This window comes from Ursus americanus, chromosome 5 (genome assembly GCF_024610735.1).
Source record: "Ursus americanus isolate L20-20 chromosome 5, mUrsAme1.1.p, whole genome shotgun sequence".
Lineage (NCBI taxonomy): Eukaryota > Metazoa > Chordata > Mammalia > Carnivora > Ursidae > Ursus > Ursus americanus.
The window spans coordinates 18,916,476-18,934,720 of record NC_142131.1 but is presented as its reverse complement, the minus strand read 5'-3'; the positions used below and the strand labels follow the sequence as shown (position 1 = coordinate 18,934,720).

At 36.7% G+C, this 18,245-nt stretch overlaps 1 protein-coding gene across 4 annotated transcripts in view; it reads left to right on the top strand.

The window, feature by feature from the left end:
- POLR3G (RNA polymerase III subunit G) overlaps positions 1 to 18,137 on the top strand; it is a 97,363-nt gene extending 79,226 nt beyond the window's left edge. For 3 of the 4 annotated variants that reach the window (XM_087861985.1, XM_045796292.2, XM_045796293.2), the window contains 3 exons: positions 6,700 to 6,782; positions 10,425 to 10,571; positions 15,755 to 18,137. In XM_087861985.1, the coding sequence (XP_087718111.1) occupies positions 6,700 to 6,782; positions 10,425 to 10,571; positions 15,755 to 15,841 (317 nt within the window). In that variant the 3' untranslated portion in view covers positions 15,842 to 18,137. The remainder of the gene's footprint in view (positions 1 to 6,699; positions 6,783 to 10,424; positions 10,572 to 15,754) is intronic. The other variant, XM_087861986.1, reaches the window with a different exon arrangement.
- Positions 18,138 to 18,245: the final 108 nt, after the last annotated feature.

Genomic DNA, 18,245 nt, shown 5'->3' with positions numbered 1-18,245 from the left:
ATTCCCACCAACAGTGTAAGAGGGTTCCCCTTTCTGTGCATCTTCACCAACATCTGTCATTTCCTGACTTGTTAATTTTAGCCATTCTGAATGGTGTGAGGTGGTATGGCATTGTGGTTTTGATTTGTATTTCCGTGATGATGAGTGATGTTGAGCATTTTTTCATGTGTCTGTTGGCCATTTGGATGTCTTCTTTGGAGAAATGTCTGTTCATGACTTCTGCCCATTTCTTTGATTGGATTATTTGTTGTTTGGGTGTTGAGTTTGATAAGTTCTTTATAAATTTTGGATACTATCCCTTTATCTGATAAGACATCTGCAAATATCTTCTCCTATTCTGTTGGTTGGCTTTTGGCTTTGTTGACTGTTGCTGTTGCTGTGCATATATTTTAAGTTTTTAACTAAAACATTTGGAACTGGTAAAATTTGGGAACTGTTAAATTAGAGCTATATGTTGTACATAAAATACCAAAGTGAAAGTTTCTGATGTGTTGTTCTTTCATAATTCCACTGAGTAAAAAGTTGTTGAGCATCTACTATTGCCAGACACTGTGCTAAAGGAATAAAACAGTAAGCAAAGTGGGAATAATCCTTGCCCTAATGGGGCTTACAGTCAAATGAAGTAAAAACATAAAACAAAAACACAATGTCCTCATTGGGAGGTCAGGGGAGTTTCTTTGAGGAAATGGAATTGGAAGTCCAGATTAAAAAATGAGTAGGAGTTTACTAAGATATGATTGGGGGAAGAACATTGGAGAAAGACCAGGTTTGTGAGGGGAAAGTCATGAGTTCAGTTTAAAGGTGGTCTTTAAGGTTCCTCTGAAATATATCAATAGAAACGTTAAGCATGTTGTTGTATACAGGGGGGTGGACCTCAAAATGGAGATGATAGTGATCAGCGTAGAGTTAATTGAAACATGAAGAAGGAAGGGTGAGATGGTCTAGGGTTAAATTAGAGAATTAGAAGCAATGAAGGCCTAAGCCTAAGCTTAGAGGAATGCCAAAATTTAATAGGCTCGTAATAGAGATTGAATCAGCAAAGAAAGGAGATAGAAAGAGAGAGGGGTGGGAGAGCAGAGAACCCAAGAGAGTACAGTTACAGAAGCAAGAGTATGCAAGAAGTAGAGACTATTTCCGTGCGCCCTGGTGGCTTAGTTGGTTAAGTGTCTGCCTTGGGCTCAGGTCATGATCCCGGGGTCTTGGGATCTAGCCCAGTGTCGGGCTCCCTGCTCAGTGGGAAGTCTGCTTCCCTCTCCTCCTACTGCTTCCCATGCTTGTGCTCTCTCTCTCTGTCAAATAAATAAATAAAATCTTAAAAAAAAAAAAAGAAAAAAGAAGTAGAGACTATTTCAAAAGGTGATCAACAGTGTTAAAGGAGTTTAAACATAGTTGCTGTGAGGTCAAGTAAGATAAAGATTGGAAAATGTAAACTAATTTTTGACATGTTGATCATTGTTGACCTCAGGGAAAGCTTTTTTCTTTTTTTAAAGATTTCATTTCTTTATTTATTTAGAGAGAGCATGTGAGGGCGGAGGGGCAGAGGGAGAGAGTGAATCTCAAGCAGACTCCGAGCTGATGTGGGGCTCAGTCTCACAATCCTGAGATCATGACCTGAGCCAAAATCAGAAGTCAGACACTTAACCAACTGAACCACCCAGGCACCCCTCAGCGAGAGCTTTTTAAGACATTTGTAAGGGTGGAATTCAGGTTGGAATGGGTTAAACAGTAAATGAGAATTTAGGAAAAGGGGACAGCTAGCATAAATGAGTGTTTGGGGAATTTGGATATAAAGAATAAAGAGAGAGAAAGGGAAGTAGCCAGGGGTGCCTGGGTGACTTAGCCAGCTGGGCATCTGCCGTCAACTCAGGTCATGATCCCAGGGCCCTGGGGTGGAGCCCTGAGTTGGGCTTGGGCTCCCTGCTCAGCGGCTTGTCCCTCTCCCTCTGCCGCTCCCCCTGCTTGTACTCTCTATCGAATGAATGAATGAATAAACGGAAGTAGCCAGAGAGGTTAATAACAATGGGGTTAGAAACTAGGAGAAGAGAAGAAATTCCCCCAGCCCTTGCCACTCTCTTTTCATCGGACCTGGTATTTTGCATTTTGCTTTTTAATAGACTTCATTTTTTAGAGCAGTTTTATATTCACAGGAAAATTGAGCAGATAAGTACAGATTTCCCATATGCTCCCTGCTGCCACACATGCATAGTCTCCCCCATTATTAACATCCCCCACCAGAGTGGTACATTTGTTACAATCAATGATCCTACTTTGACATATCACTATTACACAGAGTCCATAGTTTACTTTAGGATTTACTCTTGTTATTGTACATTCTGTGCGTAATGACGTGTCTACCATTGTATTATCATACATACTTTTACTGCTTTAAAAATTCTCTGTGCTCTGCCTTTCCATCCCTTCCTCCTCCTGACCCCTGGCAACCACTGATCTTTTTACTGTCTCCATAGCTTTGCCTTTTCCAGAATGTCATATTGTCGGAAGCATACAGTATATAGCCTTTTCAGATTGGCTGCTTTTACTTAGTTATATGCATTTCAGTTTCCTCCATGACTTTTCATGGCTTGACAGCTCATTTTTTGTTAGTGCTAAATAATATTCCATAGTCTGGATGTTCCACAGTTTATTTATCCGTTTACCTACTGGAGGTCATCTTGATTGCTTCCAAGATTTGGCAGTTATGAATAAAGTTGCTATAAATATCCATTGTTGTGCGGACATGAGCGTTCAACTCCTTTGAGTAAATACCAAGGAGGATGATTGCTGGACTGTATAGGGAGAATATGTTTAGTTTTGTAAGACACCACCAAACTGTCTTCCAAAGTTCCTCTGCCATTTTGCATTCCAACTAGCAACCAGTGAGAATTGCTATTTTTACACATCCTGGCTAGTATTTAGTACTGTCAGTGTTCTGGATTTTGGCCATTCTAATAGGTGTGTGGTAATATCTCAGTACTGTTTTAATTTGCATTTCCCTGGTGACATATGATGTGGAGCATCTTTGTATATGCTTACTTGCCTTTTGTGTATCTTGTTCAGCTTTAGGTAGATGTCCGTTTAGGTCTTTGGCCCACTTTTTAATGTTTTTTGTGTATGTGTGTGTTCTTATTGTTGAGTTTTAGGAGTTCTTTATATATTTTGGATCACAGTCTATAGGAAAAACTCATAGTCTATGCTGTGAATTTCTCCTTTACTCTTGTACTACTACCATATTCACAACATTTCTGACACCAGATGTGTGGAATTTCTTTCCCCACACCAAGCAGTTCTCTGCAACAGCAGCTGAGTGTCTTATAATTTAATTCAATTCCAACAGCAACTGGAATTAGCACAGATCCCACAAGTTAAGGACTCAGCCCCACAAGACTACTCCCCACTTCAGATGCTAATTGCAAGTAGTAGGTTCCCCGCGTTACCCACAACTTCTGTCTGACTTGGCTATGGATCAGAGGTTCCCATGACCTTCCTCCCACTTGGATTTCATTTGCTAGAACAGCGTGCAGAACTCAGGGAAACACTTTGGTTTACCAGTTTATTATTATTATTATTATTATTATATTTTAAAGATTTTATTTATTTATTTGACAGAGATAGAGACAGCCAGCGAGAGAGGGAACACAAGCAGGGGGAGTGGGAGAGGAAGAAGCAGGCTCACAGCAGAGGAGCCTGATGTGGGGCTCGATCCCAGAAAGCCGGGATCATGCCCTGAGCTGAAGGCAGACGCTTAACCGCTGTGCCACCCAGGCGCCCCACCAGTTTATTATTTAATGAAGGATATGATAAAGGCTATAGATGAACAGTCAGATGAAGAGATAGGTAGGGCAAAGTCTAGAAGGGTTCCCAGCACAGGAACTTCTGTCTCTTTTGGAGCTGGGGTGCACCATCTTCCCAGTATGTGGATGTGTTTACTAACCTGGAAACTCCTCAAATACCCATACTTTGGTGTTTTTTTAGAGACTTCATCATGTAGGTATGATCACTCATTAACTCAATCTCCAGTCCGTCTCCGCTTTCCCAGGGAATGGGGGATGGAGCTGAAAATTCCAGTCTTTTAATCATGGTTTGTTCTGTCTTGTGACTAGTCTCCATCTTGAAACTATCCAGGAGCCCACCAAGAGTTGCCTCCTTAGAACAAAAGACACTTCTATCACCCAGTAAATTCCAAGGGATTAGGAACTCTGCAGGAACCAGTTTCAAAGACTAAAGATTAGAACAAAACATGCTCCTAATGTTCTTATTACCTAGGAAATTATAAGAGTTTTAGGAGTTCTGTGCCAGGAACCAGAAACAGAGACCAATATATATTTTTTCCATTATTTCACATGGTCTGTTACCAGATATGTCTTTCGTAATTATTTTCTCCCGGTCTATGGTTTGTTTTCTCAGTCTCTTGACATTATCTTTTGCAAAGCAGAATTTTTTAATTTTAATGAAGTCTGATTTATCAGTAGGCAAGTCCGACTTTCATAGATCGTAGCACTTTGGTGTTGTATCTAAGAAGTCATCACCAAACTCAAGGTCATCTAGATTTTCTCCTATGTTATCTTTTAAGAGTTTTATAGTTTTTAGTTTTGTGTTTTGCGTAACTCAAAATGTGATCCATTTTGAGTTTATTTTGGTGAAGGGTGTAAGGTCTGTCTAGATTCATTTTATGCATGTGGAGGTTTAGTTGTTCCAACACCATTTGTTGAAAAGACTATCTCTTCTCCATTGTACTGCCTTGGCTTCTTTTTCTATATTTATGTGGGTCTATTTCTGGGCTCTCAGTTGTGTTCCATTGACCCTATGTTTATTCTTTCACCTTTATCACACAGTCTTAATTACTATAGCTTTAGAGTGTGTTTTAAAGTCCAGTATTGTCAGTCCTCCAACTTTGTTCTTTCCTTCAGTATTGTGTTGGCTATTCTGGATCTTTTGCCTCTCTGTACAAACATTAGAAACAGTTTGTTGATACTGAAAAATAACTTACTAAGATTTTGATTGAGATTGCATTGAATCCATAGATGAATTTGGATCCCAGACATCCCAACAAATTTTGGTAATTTGACACTTCTCTCCCAGTTATACATAAAAGAATTTGTGATTATATAAAACCAGATTGATAAGTAGCAAAGATGCTCAGTGGCCTTTCGGCAACTGACTTTCTTAGTTAAGAGATCAGTAGTTTTTTATTTTTATTTTTTTTTTTATTATTTTTAAGATTGATTTATTTGAGAGAGAGAGAGCAAGCTGGGGGGAGGGGTCAAGTAAGAGAGAGAATCCTGAAGCAGACTTTCTGCTGAGTGTGGAGCCCAACATGGGCCTCAATCCTGGGACTCTGAGATCATGACCTGAGGCGAAATCAAGAGTCACCTGATCAACCGACTGAGCCACCCAGGCGCCCCAAGAGACCAGTAGTTTTTAATAAGTTTATTTACTTGACCATGTTCTATAATACCCATTTAACAGACTTATGTGTTAGGAAATTTACATAATTCAACAAAAGATTTTTAGAGAAAAAGACTTCATGATGTGAGTAAATTACATTCTTAGCTAATGTTTTCTGCATCGATATTATAATATATATTGAGATCTAGTTCATATGTGATACTACATTTTATGTGCTACAGTTCAAATTAAACAGCCTTTACCCTCAAGGGGAACAGAGAAAGTTACCTATTATTAAATCTAACTGTTACCTTTTTTCTGAGCAAAACTTCACAAATATATATGTTGGGGTTCTGAGCTCAGTGACTCCCTGAGGGGCAATTTGGTATAACACAGTAAACTGTAATTCCATCAGTTGTGGGTCATCCACCACAATCTAGAAATTTCTTCGTCTATAGGTTAAATGTTAATCTTTAACAGAATTACATCTTTCTGAGTCATATTTCTCTGTTACCAAGTAATTTCTAGGTATTTAGTTTGATTTTGGGAAAGGACTGTAATACTTTTTGATCACAATGGGACAATTTTGTAGCATATCATAATGCCTTGGTAACTGACTGGCTGGATCTATATGTGAAATAATTCTCCATTCCCTGCAGTTGTAGAATAGTCTCAAATGCATTATTTTTTATATGGCTTAAAAAATATCCCAAAGCCATTAAAACATTTTATTTATATTGCTTTGAATTTTCAGATTCACATAATGGGTCTGTTCACTTTAACCATTTTAATCTTCATTCCAAAGATGAGGGTTATGTTGCATGAGTGTAACTCCTTTCTCATTTCTTTAACCATTGACAAATGCATATTTATTCTGCACTTGTTTTTTATTTTCCAAACCTGGTCAAATTGCCCTAGTCAAAATAAAGTACACTGATCAGTGAACAGGAAGCCAGTGCAGATGATATATTTGTGAGTCTTTCACTGGTCCTCTGATGTTTCTACCTAAAGTAACATTTTAGTAGTTCAGGCCTTAATAACATTACTTGCCTGTACAGATTTTCAGTATCGGTAAAAAGCTATCTGGTTACAGTGTTAGAAAACATCCTATGAAGTGATGATCATTTATTCCTCATCATGGAAAATTGGTGAGGCATGCTGACTTGTTATTCTTTAAGAAAATCAATTTGGTCTGCAAATTATGTGACTGCCCGCTATGACATATCACTATGCTAGACAGCATGTGAAAAGGCAAAGAAATATACTATGCAGTTGCTGTTACAGAAATACGTGTTAACAGTGGGTTTACTTCAGCAGGCCCCAAATCCGAAAAGGCGAAAGATACCGGCAAAGGTGCTTCACTCGCTAATACTGCAGATGTGTTGAAAAAAATTGAGGTAAGGTTTTCTTCTTGCTCTCCAAGCAAGCTGAAAAAGTGTCATGCCTCCTTTCACCTTCTTCAGTCTTTCCACCTTCCCTCCCTTTTAATAGTATGTGGCTTTGGCAGAACCAAGCCCAGCACACAGGGTAACTGGAGAGATTTGAACATTGTTGGTTGGGAGATAAAGAAGCTCCATCCTACCCTTCTTCACCACTTACCTGTCAACTTACCTTCTGTCACCTACTTCTTTTTCTATGTATCACTACTTTCCCCTTAAGTTGGAATTATGTATGGGAAAGAAACACAAAAGAGTTACATACCTAAAATGTATTTCTTTTTAAAAACCTCTCATTTTCCCCCCTTATTATATATGTACTTTTTTAGTGCTTTTTTTCATCTCATGGTAAGTGTAGAAGATTCTATTGAGAAAAAAGCACATCTTACGGAACTACTTTTATACCTTCATTGTTTTTAATATTTCAAAAATAGAAAGATAAAAAATCCAAAATGTTAATAAACTGAAAAATTGCCCTCCCATCCCTTCCCCTAACCATCCAGTACCCCCTTTGTAGACAACTAGTTTCTTATAGATAGATCTTTCAGAAATATTTTATGCATAACAAATAATTTTTTTTCTTTTTAATGACAAAAGCTAGCATATTATACTCTTCTGCATTTTCATTTCATCACTTATAATCAATGGAGATGGTTCTATGTCAGTCTGTGTAGAGTTTGCCTTATTCTTTTTTTTTTCCCCTCTTTTTTGGCTGCACTATAAGAATGAACCATAATTTATTTAACCGGTACCCTATTGATGGATATAATGTTTCATCTAGAGTTTTGCTATTATAAACAGTGCTGGAGTGAATTCATATTAAGTATGTCATTTTACATCTGTAGAGTAGATTTCTTGAAGTGGACTTCTTGGGTCAGTTGTTATGCGTATTAGATAATACGGATAGATATTGACAGATCACTCTCCATGGAGGTTATGCCAATTTATTCCCACTGTCCATGCATATGTTACGTTGCATTGATGGTGATGATGATGATGATAACGATAGTAGCTAGCACTTACTGAGAACTTACTAGGTACCAGGCTCTTTGATGAAAGCTATCTACGTACATTATGTCCTGAAGTCTTCATAACAACAAAGAGAGATGGGTATTATTTTTCCTTACCTACAGATAAGGAGGTCAAGGCTTTAAAATTTTTACTTGCCTGGTCAAGTTGGCACAGCTATGGGATAACAGAAACTCATATTTTTGTTATTTTATTTTTTGGCCTGTACTTGAGCTGGAGATAACATATCTGAAAATAATGCCAGGAGGATATTGAAGGAATGGTGATAACTGTCAGGTTTAACTGTGGTGGAATGATGGATGGGGTTGTAGAACTAGCCAACTTGTATTGATTGAACACAGATTCTAACGCTTCTTAAAGCTTCCTGGAAAGAAGTTGCTAAGATGCTACCTGCTATAAGGAAGATTGATCTGAATGTGATTTCTCATTAGAACAAATTGTTGTTTCCTGATTTTCTACATTTGAACACCTTTTTCATTTTGCACATTGTTAAAACTGAAGTTTTAAATCTGGAAATCTAAATGAGTTAGCTTTAGTATCTCTCAATTAAAGAGCAAAATTGGCTTCTGGATGACTCTGTTATTGTTCATTTCTTCAGCAAAAGTAGTTGCAAGTTTTATTATAATAAAACTTCTGTGGATGGGGAGGAAGTAACAGTCAAATCTCATGATTAATGTGTGAATAATCAGACAGCACTAAACTAATATTTGAGCCTATGCTTGATTTACAGGAAGCTCTCTCTATAGGTTGGCTGCATATTATTTAAACTGAAAGAACAGTTAACTAAGTTAACAATGTTTTCACATTGTGTTAATCACATTATTCTTAAAACAAATCTGCAAGGTAAATAGTTAAATCTCACAGAGGAGAAAATGGAGACTAGTAAGTAGACAAACCAAACTAGTAGCTTAGCACAAAAAGAAAAAAGTAATGAGACAATGTGTATGGCTCTGAGATCATTTTTTTAAATTGCATAAATCTGCTATTGTTAACCGATTTTTTTATGGGTTTGATTTAGGTCTATGTGATACAAATAAAGTTGTTTCTTTTTAAAAAATATTTGAGGTGACAGTAATGGAAATAAAGACTTCCTAGTCCTACAGAGCAGCGAATGATTTTTATATTTTAAAAACATGCTCCATAATTCTTTTAAATATGTTTATTGCTAATTGTGAAATAATAGCTAACAGCAGGATTTTTCAGATATAGCATATATCTTGCACAGAGTTTCATAAGTACAGCACTACAGTTTCCTTTAAACTAAACAAAATTGATGGGTTGTAGGCTTCTTTACTGCAATTTGATTAAAATAGAAAAGAAAAAACTCCATATGTTAACGTCGACATAGCATCATTATATGTGGGTATGTGTGTGTGTGTGTTTATAGACACTTCAGAAGATCTATAAACACTATTTTACTTGCAATTTTCCAAAGGGCTTGTCAATTGGAAAAATTGCACACCTTATATTGCAATAACTCATATAAGGCAACATGGGTCAGTGTGAAGATAAATCATCTTATGTCTATTACCTTGCTTTTATTTGTTCTCAGTGGAATGAGCTGGAAAAGGTGGAATTTGAATTTTTTTAAAGGTTTTATTTACTTATTTGACAGAGAAAGAGAGAGAGCCTGAGTGAGCACAAGCAGGGGGAGAAGCAGGCAGAGGCAGAGGGAGAAGCACGCTTCCTGCTGAGCAGGGAGCCCAATGCGGGGCTTGATCCTAGGACCCTGGGATCATGACCTGAGCCAAAGGCAGACACTTAGCCAACTAAGCCACTCAGGTGCCCCAGAATTTGAATTTTGATTAGAAATTGAATCTATCTGAATTAGTGTTTTTATTGCCTTTGATTTCCTTAAATTCAAACTTGAATATAATTAAAGGGATTTTAAAAATAAATATTTAAGAGCCAGTAAAGGAATAGCTAAATTGTAGTCACTCCAAATACAAATGTGTTTTCTCTCTATATGTAATCTACAAAGCAAACATAATAGGATGGAGCATTTACAACTATATGAATTAATGTTCTGATTATTGTTTAAGAATAATCATATCTTAGCTAAAGTGATCCTGTGCTTTAATTATGAGTATTAACAAAGGGGCACCTGGCTGGCTCATTTGGTAGAGCATGCGACTCTTGATGTCAGGGTCATGAGTTCAAGTCCCAGGTTGGGACATTGAACAACGTAGACATTTTTGAAATGTTACGATTACATTCTCTTTTCTCCTTTCATGTTGGAAAGATAACAAAATAGCATTCTGGAAGTTTCTCTCTATGAACTGAATCAACTCAGTATTTTGGAAGGAGGTAGGATAGAAACCATAAAAATAAAACATTGTGCTTAGAACTGATACCGAGAAACCCCTGAAACCCAGTTATGAAGTAACAAAATCAATGAAACACTAGTAGAATGACAGGTCAGAGAGTTCCTCCTTTATTGAGTGAACTCAGTTTCCTAGGTAGTGGTCTGGAGGATTAGGATAAGGTGATGGATGACTGTGTTTTCTTGAGGCTAAGCAGAGAGGTCAAAGTCTAGTGGTTTCCATTTAAATTAATGAAGTTCATTTATACCAGGAATTGGAAAAGAGAGGTGATGGCGAAAAATCAGATGAAGAAAATGAAGAGAAAGAAGGAAGCAAAGAGAAAAGTAAAGAAGGCGATGAGGAGGAGGACGATGATGCTGCGGAACAAGAGGAGTATGATGAAGAAGAGCAAGAAGAGGTAATAAAGTTAGTAAGGTTAAGGATTATCTAACAAGGAATCAGATATATGCTACATAATTAAAATAACAAACCCAAACCAAGCTGCTGGGAACGAGGGATATGTAATTGTCACTGGTGTCAGTTCCTTAGTGTCAAGACAATTAGAGCATTGAAATAATGATGCCAAACTGAATCTAGGAGGTACAAGTAACTTGAGAGGCAACTTTGTAAGTGGAAGTCTGCAAGTGAAGCAAATTGATCAGATTAGTTTAAGATTTATCTACATAGAATTTTAAACCCACCATTACTGTTATTAAGGACTCAGTCATTTACGGTCTGAAGAAGAAATCCCTGCCATACCATCATGTTTCAAACCCCAAAGTGCATGTGGACACTGCCAGAGAACAGTTCTAATCTAACCTCCAGGATCTGGCTGAGTTAGGACTTAGTGGTTTGGATTCGGGATTTCTAACTTCTAGAAACATGCTGCATCTCAAAATAAGCTAGAGCCAATCAGGATATTTTTGAGCAGGGTAACTTTGTTGGTCACAGAAGCTTTGGGACTTAGTAGACACCTCATTCAGTAACCCTGGGCTGAGAGTTTCTTCTCCATGGCAGTAAACTTTGTCTTCACTCCCTTTCAGCTTCCCACATGATGCTGAATCTTTCCTTTACCCAAAACTGCTATAACTATGAAGTCCTTATTACATGCTTTAATTTGTTTACATAAAATTTTGGATTGTTTTGGAGTTTATATTGGTGTAAAGAGAGAGGTATGGATCCATTTTTATCTATTTCCAAATGGCTAGCCAGCTGCTAACCTCATTTATTAAATAATTTGCTTTCTTCATTGATTTGAAATTCCCCTGTATCAACTATTAGATTCCCACTTCTACTTAGATGTTTTTCTGGGACCTGTTTTTAAACCAACAGTCTGCTGTTCCAATTAATAGAAGCTTCTGATTATTTGTTATTTCTGGGGAAGGATTTTCCTGAGCATTCTTTATCCTTCCAGATAAATTTTAAACATCTTAAATTTTAAAATATCACATTGTGTCCAGCTTTCTTTCCAGGTCATTCACTTTTTTATTCCTGCATTCTGATGTGATTGAGACTGCCAGACCTCTGATACTCTGCTTCCCCTTCACTGGTTCCCTGTCTTAATTTCCTTCCCTAAGAGGCTTAGACCCGTGCTCACCCTTTAACTGCTTTCTTGCCATTACTCTTGTCCCTTGTCCTCCAAGAACACATTTGAGATCAAGATAACCTTTGATCTGTTCCACTGTCTCCCCTTTTCCCTCCAAACCACCTGTTGAGCTTTTCTGAGCAATCACAGAAACTGATTGTCACTAAGGCAACACTCACTAGACCCTTGTTGCTGACTAGCATGGTTTCTGTGCTTCTCTTATCAAGTCATCTTTCTACAGCAGTTATTTTGGGTCATCCCTTAATCCCTTTCCTTGACTCCCTTTCCTTTCACTCTTAGCAGATAATAACCCCTTCATACAGAAAATGAAGCCATCAAGAAGAAACTCCCTTAATTTCATGTACTCTGCCTTCAAACTAAATGTCTTTCCTCCCCCTCCTTTTTTTCAGTGGAAGAAATAACCTTCATTGTTTTGGGGGCTAATTGTCCTACCTTTTGGGGGTCCATAATCCTTATGTCTTTTCCCTTTTCATATTTTCAATCTCTTTTCCTACTCATCTCTTCCATTCATGCATTAAAACATGTTCATCTCTCATTATGAAGTATGTTGCCCACATTCCCTTCCAAGTGCCTGCTATCTCCTGGAAAGCTGTTTAGCTAGCTTCACTTGCTCACTGCCCCCTACCCTCCTCCATTTAGTTCTTTTCATCTGATTTCCACCTATACGCTATTGAAATTATTGCCACCAAGTTCACCAATAGATAAATTTTAGTCCTTATTTCACTTTTCTGCAACATTTAACACTGCTCACAACTTCATTATTAAAATATTATTTCCTTTATTTAAATTCAACAATTTAAGGCAATTATGGCATCAACTATATGCCAGGCATTGTGTTGCATTCCAAGACATAGGCAAACGTTGTTTTTCCTGGTTTTTGTGACACAACACTTCTTGTTTTTCTCCTATTTCTGGTACCTTTTCATGATCTCTTTTGAATTCTTCTCTTCTTTCTAATCTTTAAATATCAGTATTCTTCAGACTTCTTCCCTTGGATTTCCTTTTCTCTCTCTAATCTCCCTGACTGCATCCCTACCCAAAATGTTAGCTGCCCTATGATACCTATTACTCTTTTTTTTTTTCATTCCCTGTATGGTAATTGTACACTAAACGTATGTTTTGAATTGTACTAGGCAAGGGGAATATCAAGATAAGATACAATTCTCTCATCGAGGTATTGGTGTAGTGGGGAGACACACACGAGAGGAGACAGTTACAATACAATGAATAATGCTATGGTGTAGTATAGTACAGGATGCCATAGGAGTACGTAAGAGGGGCACCAAACTTCATTTTAGTGATGTGAAAGGAGATATCTCAAAGAAGACAGTGTGAAGACTTAATCAGATCAAGGTAAGAAATGGACTGGAGGAGATGTGCAGATAGAGGAAGGAGGGTGGAGAAGGCTTGCAGGTGATGAGAGTGTAGCCTAATAGGGTAATTGACCAGGTAAGTCAATATGGCTGCACTAGAGAGTGTAAGTGGGGGTAGTGGAGAGAAGAGGCTGAAGAGACAAATATAAGGTCTTAAATACCAGGCTGAGCAATATGACTTTATCCTGAGTGCTGCAGGAAGCCTTTGAAGGGTTTAAGCAGTGGAGTAGTTCTATCATATTTATATTTTAGAAAGCTCAGTTGCTTGGATTGGAAGGAACCATGGTTAAATCATGTTTGAAAGCTTGTTGCTTTGAACCGGTGGTTCTCACCCAGTGGTGATTTTGCTCTCCAAGGCATATTTGGTAACATCTGGAGACATTTTTGTTTGTCACAACTGGTTTTGGGGATCATGGTGTACTATTATCTTTGAATGGGTAGTGGCCTGTTTTCTAGACAAGACTGGCTTTTGGAATGCTGTCTTTATAAAGTCTGCTCGAGGTGAGCTCTGTTGAAATTAAGATCATCCCTAATAAGAATAACAAACATCAGGACTCTAATAATTTCAGAATTCTGTGTTAGGCCTTAGCAGAGTACTAAACACAGTTTATATAATACATTTCATTGAAAAGAAAAAAATCCTTTCCACTTTAATAGAGAAAGGATACATGTTTTGAGTATGAGTTGGGTGAGGGATGAAGAGGGGAGCTCAGTTAAAGACTTTCTAGATTTAAAGTCATACTCGGCTCTTTTTAGCAATCAATTAATGAAAAAACTCATGTTAATTAACTTACTTGACATATTGAGGATTTGATAAGCATTGTTTTTGAAGAGTAAATGGAAGATATTATCTAGGTAACACCTCTATGTAAAATTAAAGAAACGTAGTATTTTCTTTCTTCGATCTTCTGAATATTATAATCAAAGAAAAAAGCAAGGGTTCAAATGAAAGCCAAGAACCATTTAAGCCATCAGTTTCAACAAGTTCTCACTTTGTACTTGTATCAAGATTATTACCATCACAAAATTACCTAAGGTGAATCACTGGGTGTACTTGGAAGTGTTTGAGTCTAAAGCATAAGTTGCATACATTTGATTTGGAATAGTGAAGTATCCCTTCCAATCTCATTTACAAAGTGGTCTCATCTGAACTCTCAGTCATGCACCCCTCCTCCGTACACTAGCCCCAGGCTTCCGCCAGGCTTCCAGACATTATTGGATTTCTTGGCCCCAGAGAAACCAGGCAATCTTCCTGGAGATGCTATGGAAACTTACTGGATACAGAAACTTACAGTGTTTAGGGAAGACACAGTAATGAAATCTATGTCTGAATAATACAAATTATCTTGCATTATTTATATAAATTTATATGTAAAAAAATCCCACGATGCAGATACTAAAAAAGCTGATATCCAGATGGCCTTTTTTTGAGAATAGTCTCTTCTTACTCTATAATAACTCCTGGTATAGAGAGTGGAGATGTAGAGATTAATTTTTTTATGGCGGATTTCGATGAAGTACAAGAATCTAGTGACAAATAAAATAAACACCCATGGATTTATCACCCAGCTTTAACAATCATCAATTTATTGCCAGTCTTTTAACCACTCATTCATTTACCCAATCCACTCCTATACCCCCACTTCCATTCCCCATCCACCTTGGATTGTTATAAAGCTAACCCCAGGCATTGTATCATGTGATCCATAAATATTTTCACGTGTACTAAAAAATAAGGGCTCTTTAACAACATCACAATATCATTATTACACCTAACATAATGAAATATAATTCCTTCATATTGTCAAATATTAAGCTAATATTCAAATATTTTTGATTGTCTCAAAAAATTTTATTGTTCATTCCAATCAAAATCCAAATACAGCCCATACACTGTAATTAGTTAATAATTCTTAAATTTCTTTTAATCCATATCCAAAATGGATTTTTGAATTTGTGATAGAAAGCACAGAAATATCAGGAATCATTTACATGGATAAGAGTCTTCCCCAGTCTTAATAATTGAAATGTTCCCAGAAGCTTCATTCCTCTTAACCTCAAGGAAACTGAGGGGCCCTAGATGGAAAATGACATTTTCTAAGTTTGATATGGAATCTTGAGGCCTGTTTTTTGACAGGAAGCAAAAATCCCTTTACTTATGCTCAGTTACACATCGTGACTGAAAACCTCAGTTCTGGGGTAGTTTAATGAATGTTAATGTAAATTGACTTTGTTTCTTGAGTGTCTGTACATTTGTTTGGAGTAAGTGTTTAGTGGTTTAGTTAACTAAACCATGTATCATCCTACTAAACTGTAATGAATTCGATGTATCACTCTACTAAGGTGTCATGGACATTCCTTCATTTTCTCTTAACTAGTTGGTGCCTGAAAATAGTAGAAGGTGATGGTCTTGGGGAAAGCTGCATCAGTAGATGGGAATGAAAACCAATGTGTTTTCTAAGCAGATGGAATAGCAGAAACTTTTTAAAAGCCTGCTATGTTTTCTTAGTACCCAGACTTGATATTCATAAATTTAAAGGGACAGCCTACATTATATTTTTAATAATGATCTTACTACTCATTCATTTTAATGTTTACTGAGGAATATATCATTTCACTTAGGAAAATGACTACATTAATTCATACTTTGAAGATGGAGATGATTTTGGTGCAGACAGTGATGACAACATGGATGAAGCAACCTATTAGCTATGAAATTTCTCCAAAAATGTCTTTATGGTATCACTTCTGAACATTTGGACAGACTTGTTTTCTATTTCTGATCAGGAATATTGTATTTTTGTTCCTCTTTTGTTGGACAAATACTTGCTGTCAAAATATTCAGAACCACTTTGAGTTTACATACTGTATACCTTACCAATCAGTCTCTGATACTCTGACATTCCTTTTCAACACCCCTGTCATCCGTCTTCTGTATTCAAGTGGATTTTTCTTGTATCGTTTGGATTTCAATGTGCCTAGAGTTTTCGCATTTTTTAACCTATGTATTCCTACTTGAACAAACTACTCTTGTTGAACTCGATCTGTTGTCAAACTATTACTAGTCATTATAGTGGATTTCTGTAATCTGAAAGTTGATACAATAATACTGCACAAAGAGCACTTTAAAAACAAAGAAACTTGAAAATAATTTTATCTTTTACTTTTGCATGGTATGTTCTGTGCTGCATTATGACTATGAAAACCTACCTGAGCTCTTACAAGTGCATATTTTATGAGACTGGAAATCTTGTGATCAAAAACATACAGGGAAAAATGCCATTCTGAACTGTATGAATTTCCCAGCTCACATCTCAGCCCGTACAAAAACCTGAGATGAATATTAAAAAATACTTGAATTTGAAGCCAACTCAATACCACTTAACATATAATCATCTCTCTGTAGTTAAGTTTGTTATCTTTGAATAGTTGGGCTTATGAAAAATTAGATACCTAATTTTGTACTTTACAAAAGTGTTGAGAAAGTTCTAGTCATAGAAATTTCACTGCAGAATACATGTGTACGAAATCTGTGAGGTGCAGTGGCCGTTGTTAAATTTCACAGAACTCATAGTTATCTGATTGATTTATGTAACAATGCAGAATAAAACTCAGGTCATTTTAAAATTAAGATTAATCTTTTTTGTTTTGATTAAAAACTGGCTCCCCTGCCTTTTTATATTTTGGCAGGGAAAATACCTAAAAACCCCAGCCTCCAAAGACACACAAATGCCAAAGATTTTCAAGGGAATTCGTATTGTAGATTTTTAAATGATTTCTTAATATTCCCTACCAAAAAGAATAAAGAAGATAATTTTTCCCTTTTGGGAAGATATTACCCCTTACCTTCTAACCTTGAGAATCAAAGCCCTGGATTCTGTTTCTACCTTTACTATAGACTCAACCTTGAAAATGAGCTTGGTTAAGTTTTCTGTGCCTTAGTTTCTCCACCTGTAAACTATTTCCTATCAAGATTGCTTACACACCAACCAAAATTTGCCAGGTGTATTCATTCGTACCTTATAGAAATGATTGATCACTTCTTAAATTTGGTTCTCACCCTCTAAAAATGTAGCTTTGTAAGCGATTGAAAACAAAGTTTTAAAAAACAAGCAAGGTTTCCTCACAAACTCCATTATGACCTGATTTTCCCATCTTGTATTCTGGAGGGAAGGATTGGAGAAAATTTATGTCTTGTGCCATTTTGTAACATGACTTTCTCAGGAAAAACATCACTTTCAATTTTAATACCTCCTCAGATTATTCAAGGTGGGTGTGAAGACCAATTGTTCGTTCAGTGTGTCGATCATATGTGAATTATTTGTTGAAATAATTTCTGGGAAATTTTAGACATTCTAAATGTAAAACATAAAAGAAGTCCACATTAAAACAGCAATCTCTGGACTTAAAAGTAGAAACTCACGTGAAGTTTCTAGTTGTAATGGGTAAATAAAGTCACTTAGGATTGTTAATCAAAACATTGGTTTTTTTCTTCTCTCACCTCCTTAGTACCTTAGCCAAATACAATTTATAGGAATCTGATCTCAATGGTTCTGTTTACTTGCTTCAATATAAATCTGCAGATAACCCTGTGAATTGGTCGGATGCACTGAAGATACAGGTATTTATTTTCCTAGCTCTCAGTTTTGCCTCCTGTTTTAGTCCAGCAGATGGTGAGACAGCCCTTTTGGGCAGGGATTCGCTTCAGGAGGCCCCAGCCACCTGCCTTAAGTGCGCAGTCTTTCCCCTTCGGAAGATCTTTTTGTAAGATTAGACTGAGGACAGGGAGTATTTGCAGGTTGCAAATGAATCTTCTCTTTCTGGTTAAAATCTCAAGAGACTGTGAAGTTAGTTATTCCATGAGAAGGTAAACTTTAATGCAGAGATAGCCTCCTGTATATAAAAAAGTACATGTTGGTGAAGTGTCTTTAAAATTGCTGTATAAACAGGCCAAACTGTTTTGTTGCCATAATGCTTATTTTCCTGTTTACACATTAAATTCTTATAAAACAAAGTTGTGTCCTTTTGTTTTATAGGAACATGGCTTATTTTGAACCTACTTATGTTTGAGAAAACTGATTTAATACTTTATGTAGTAAAAAACTTTTTATTG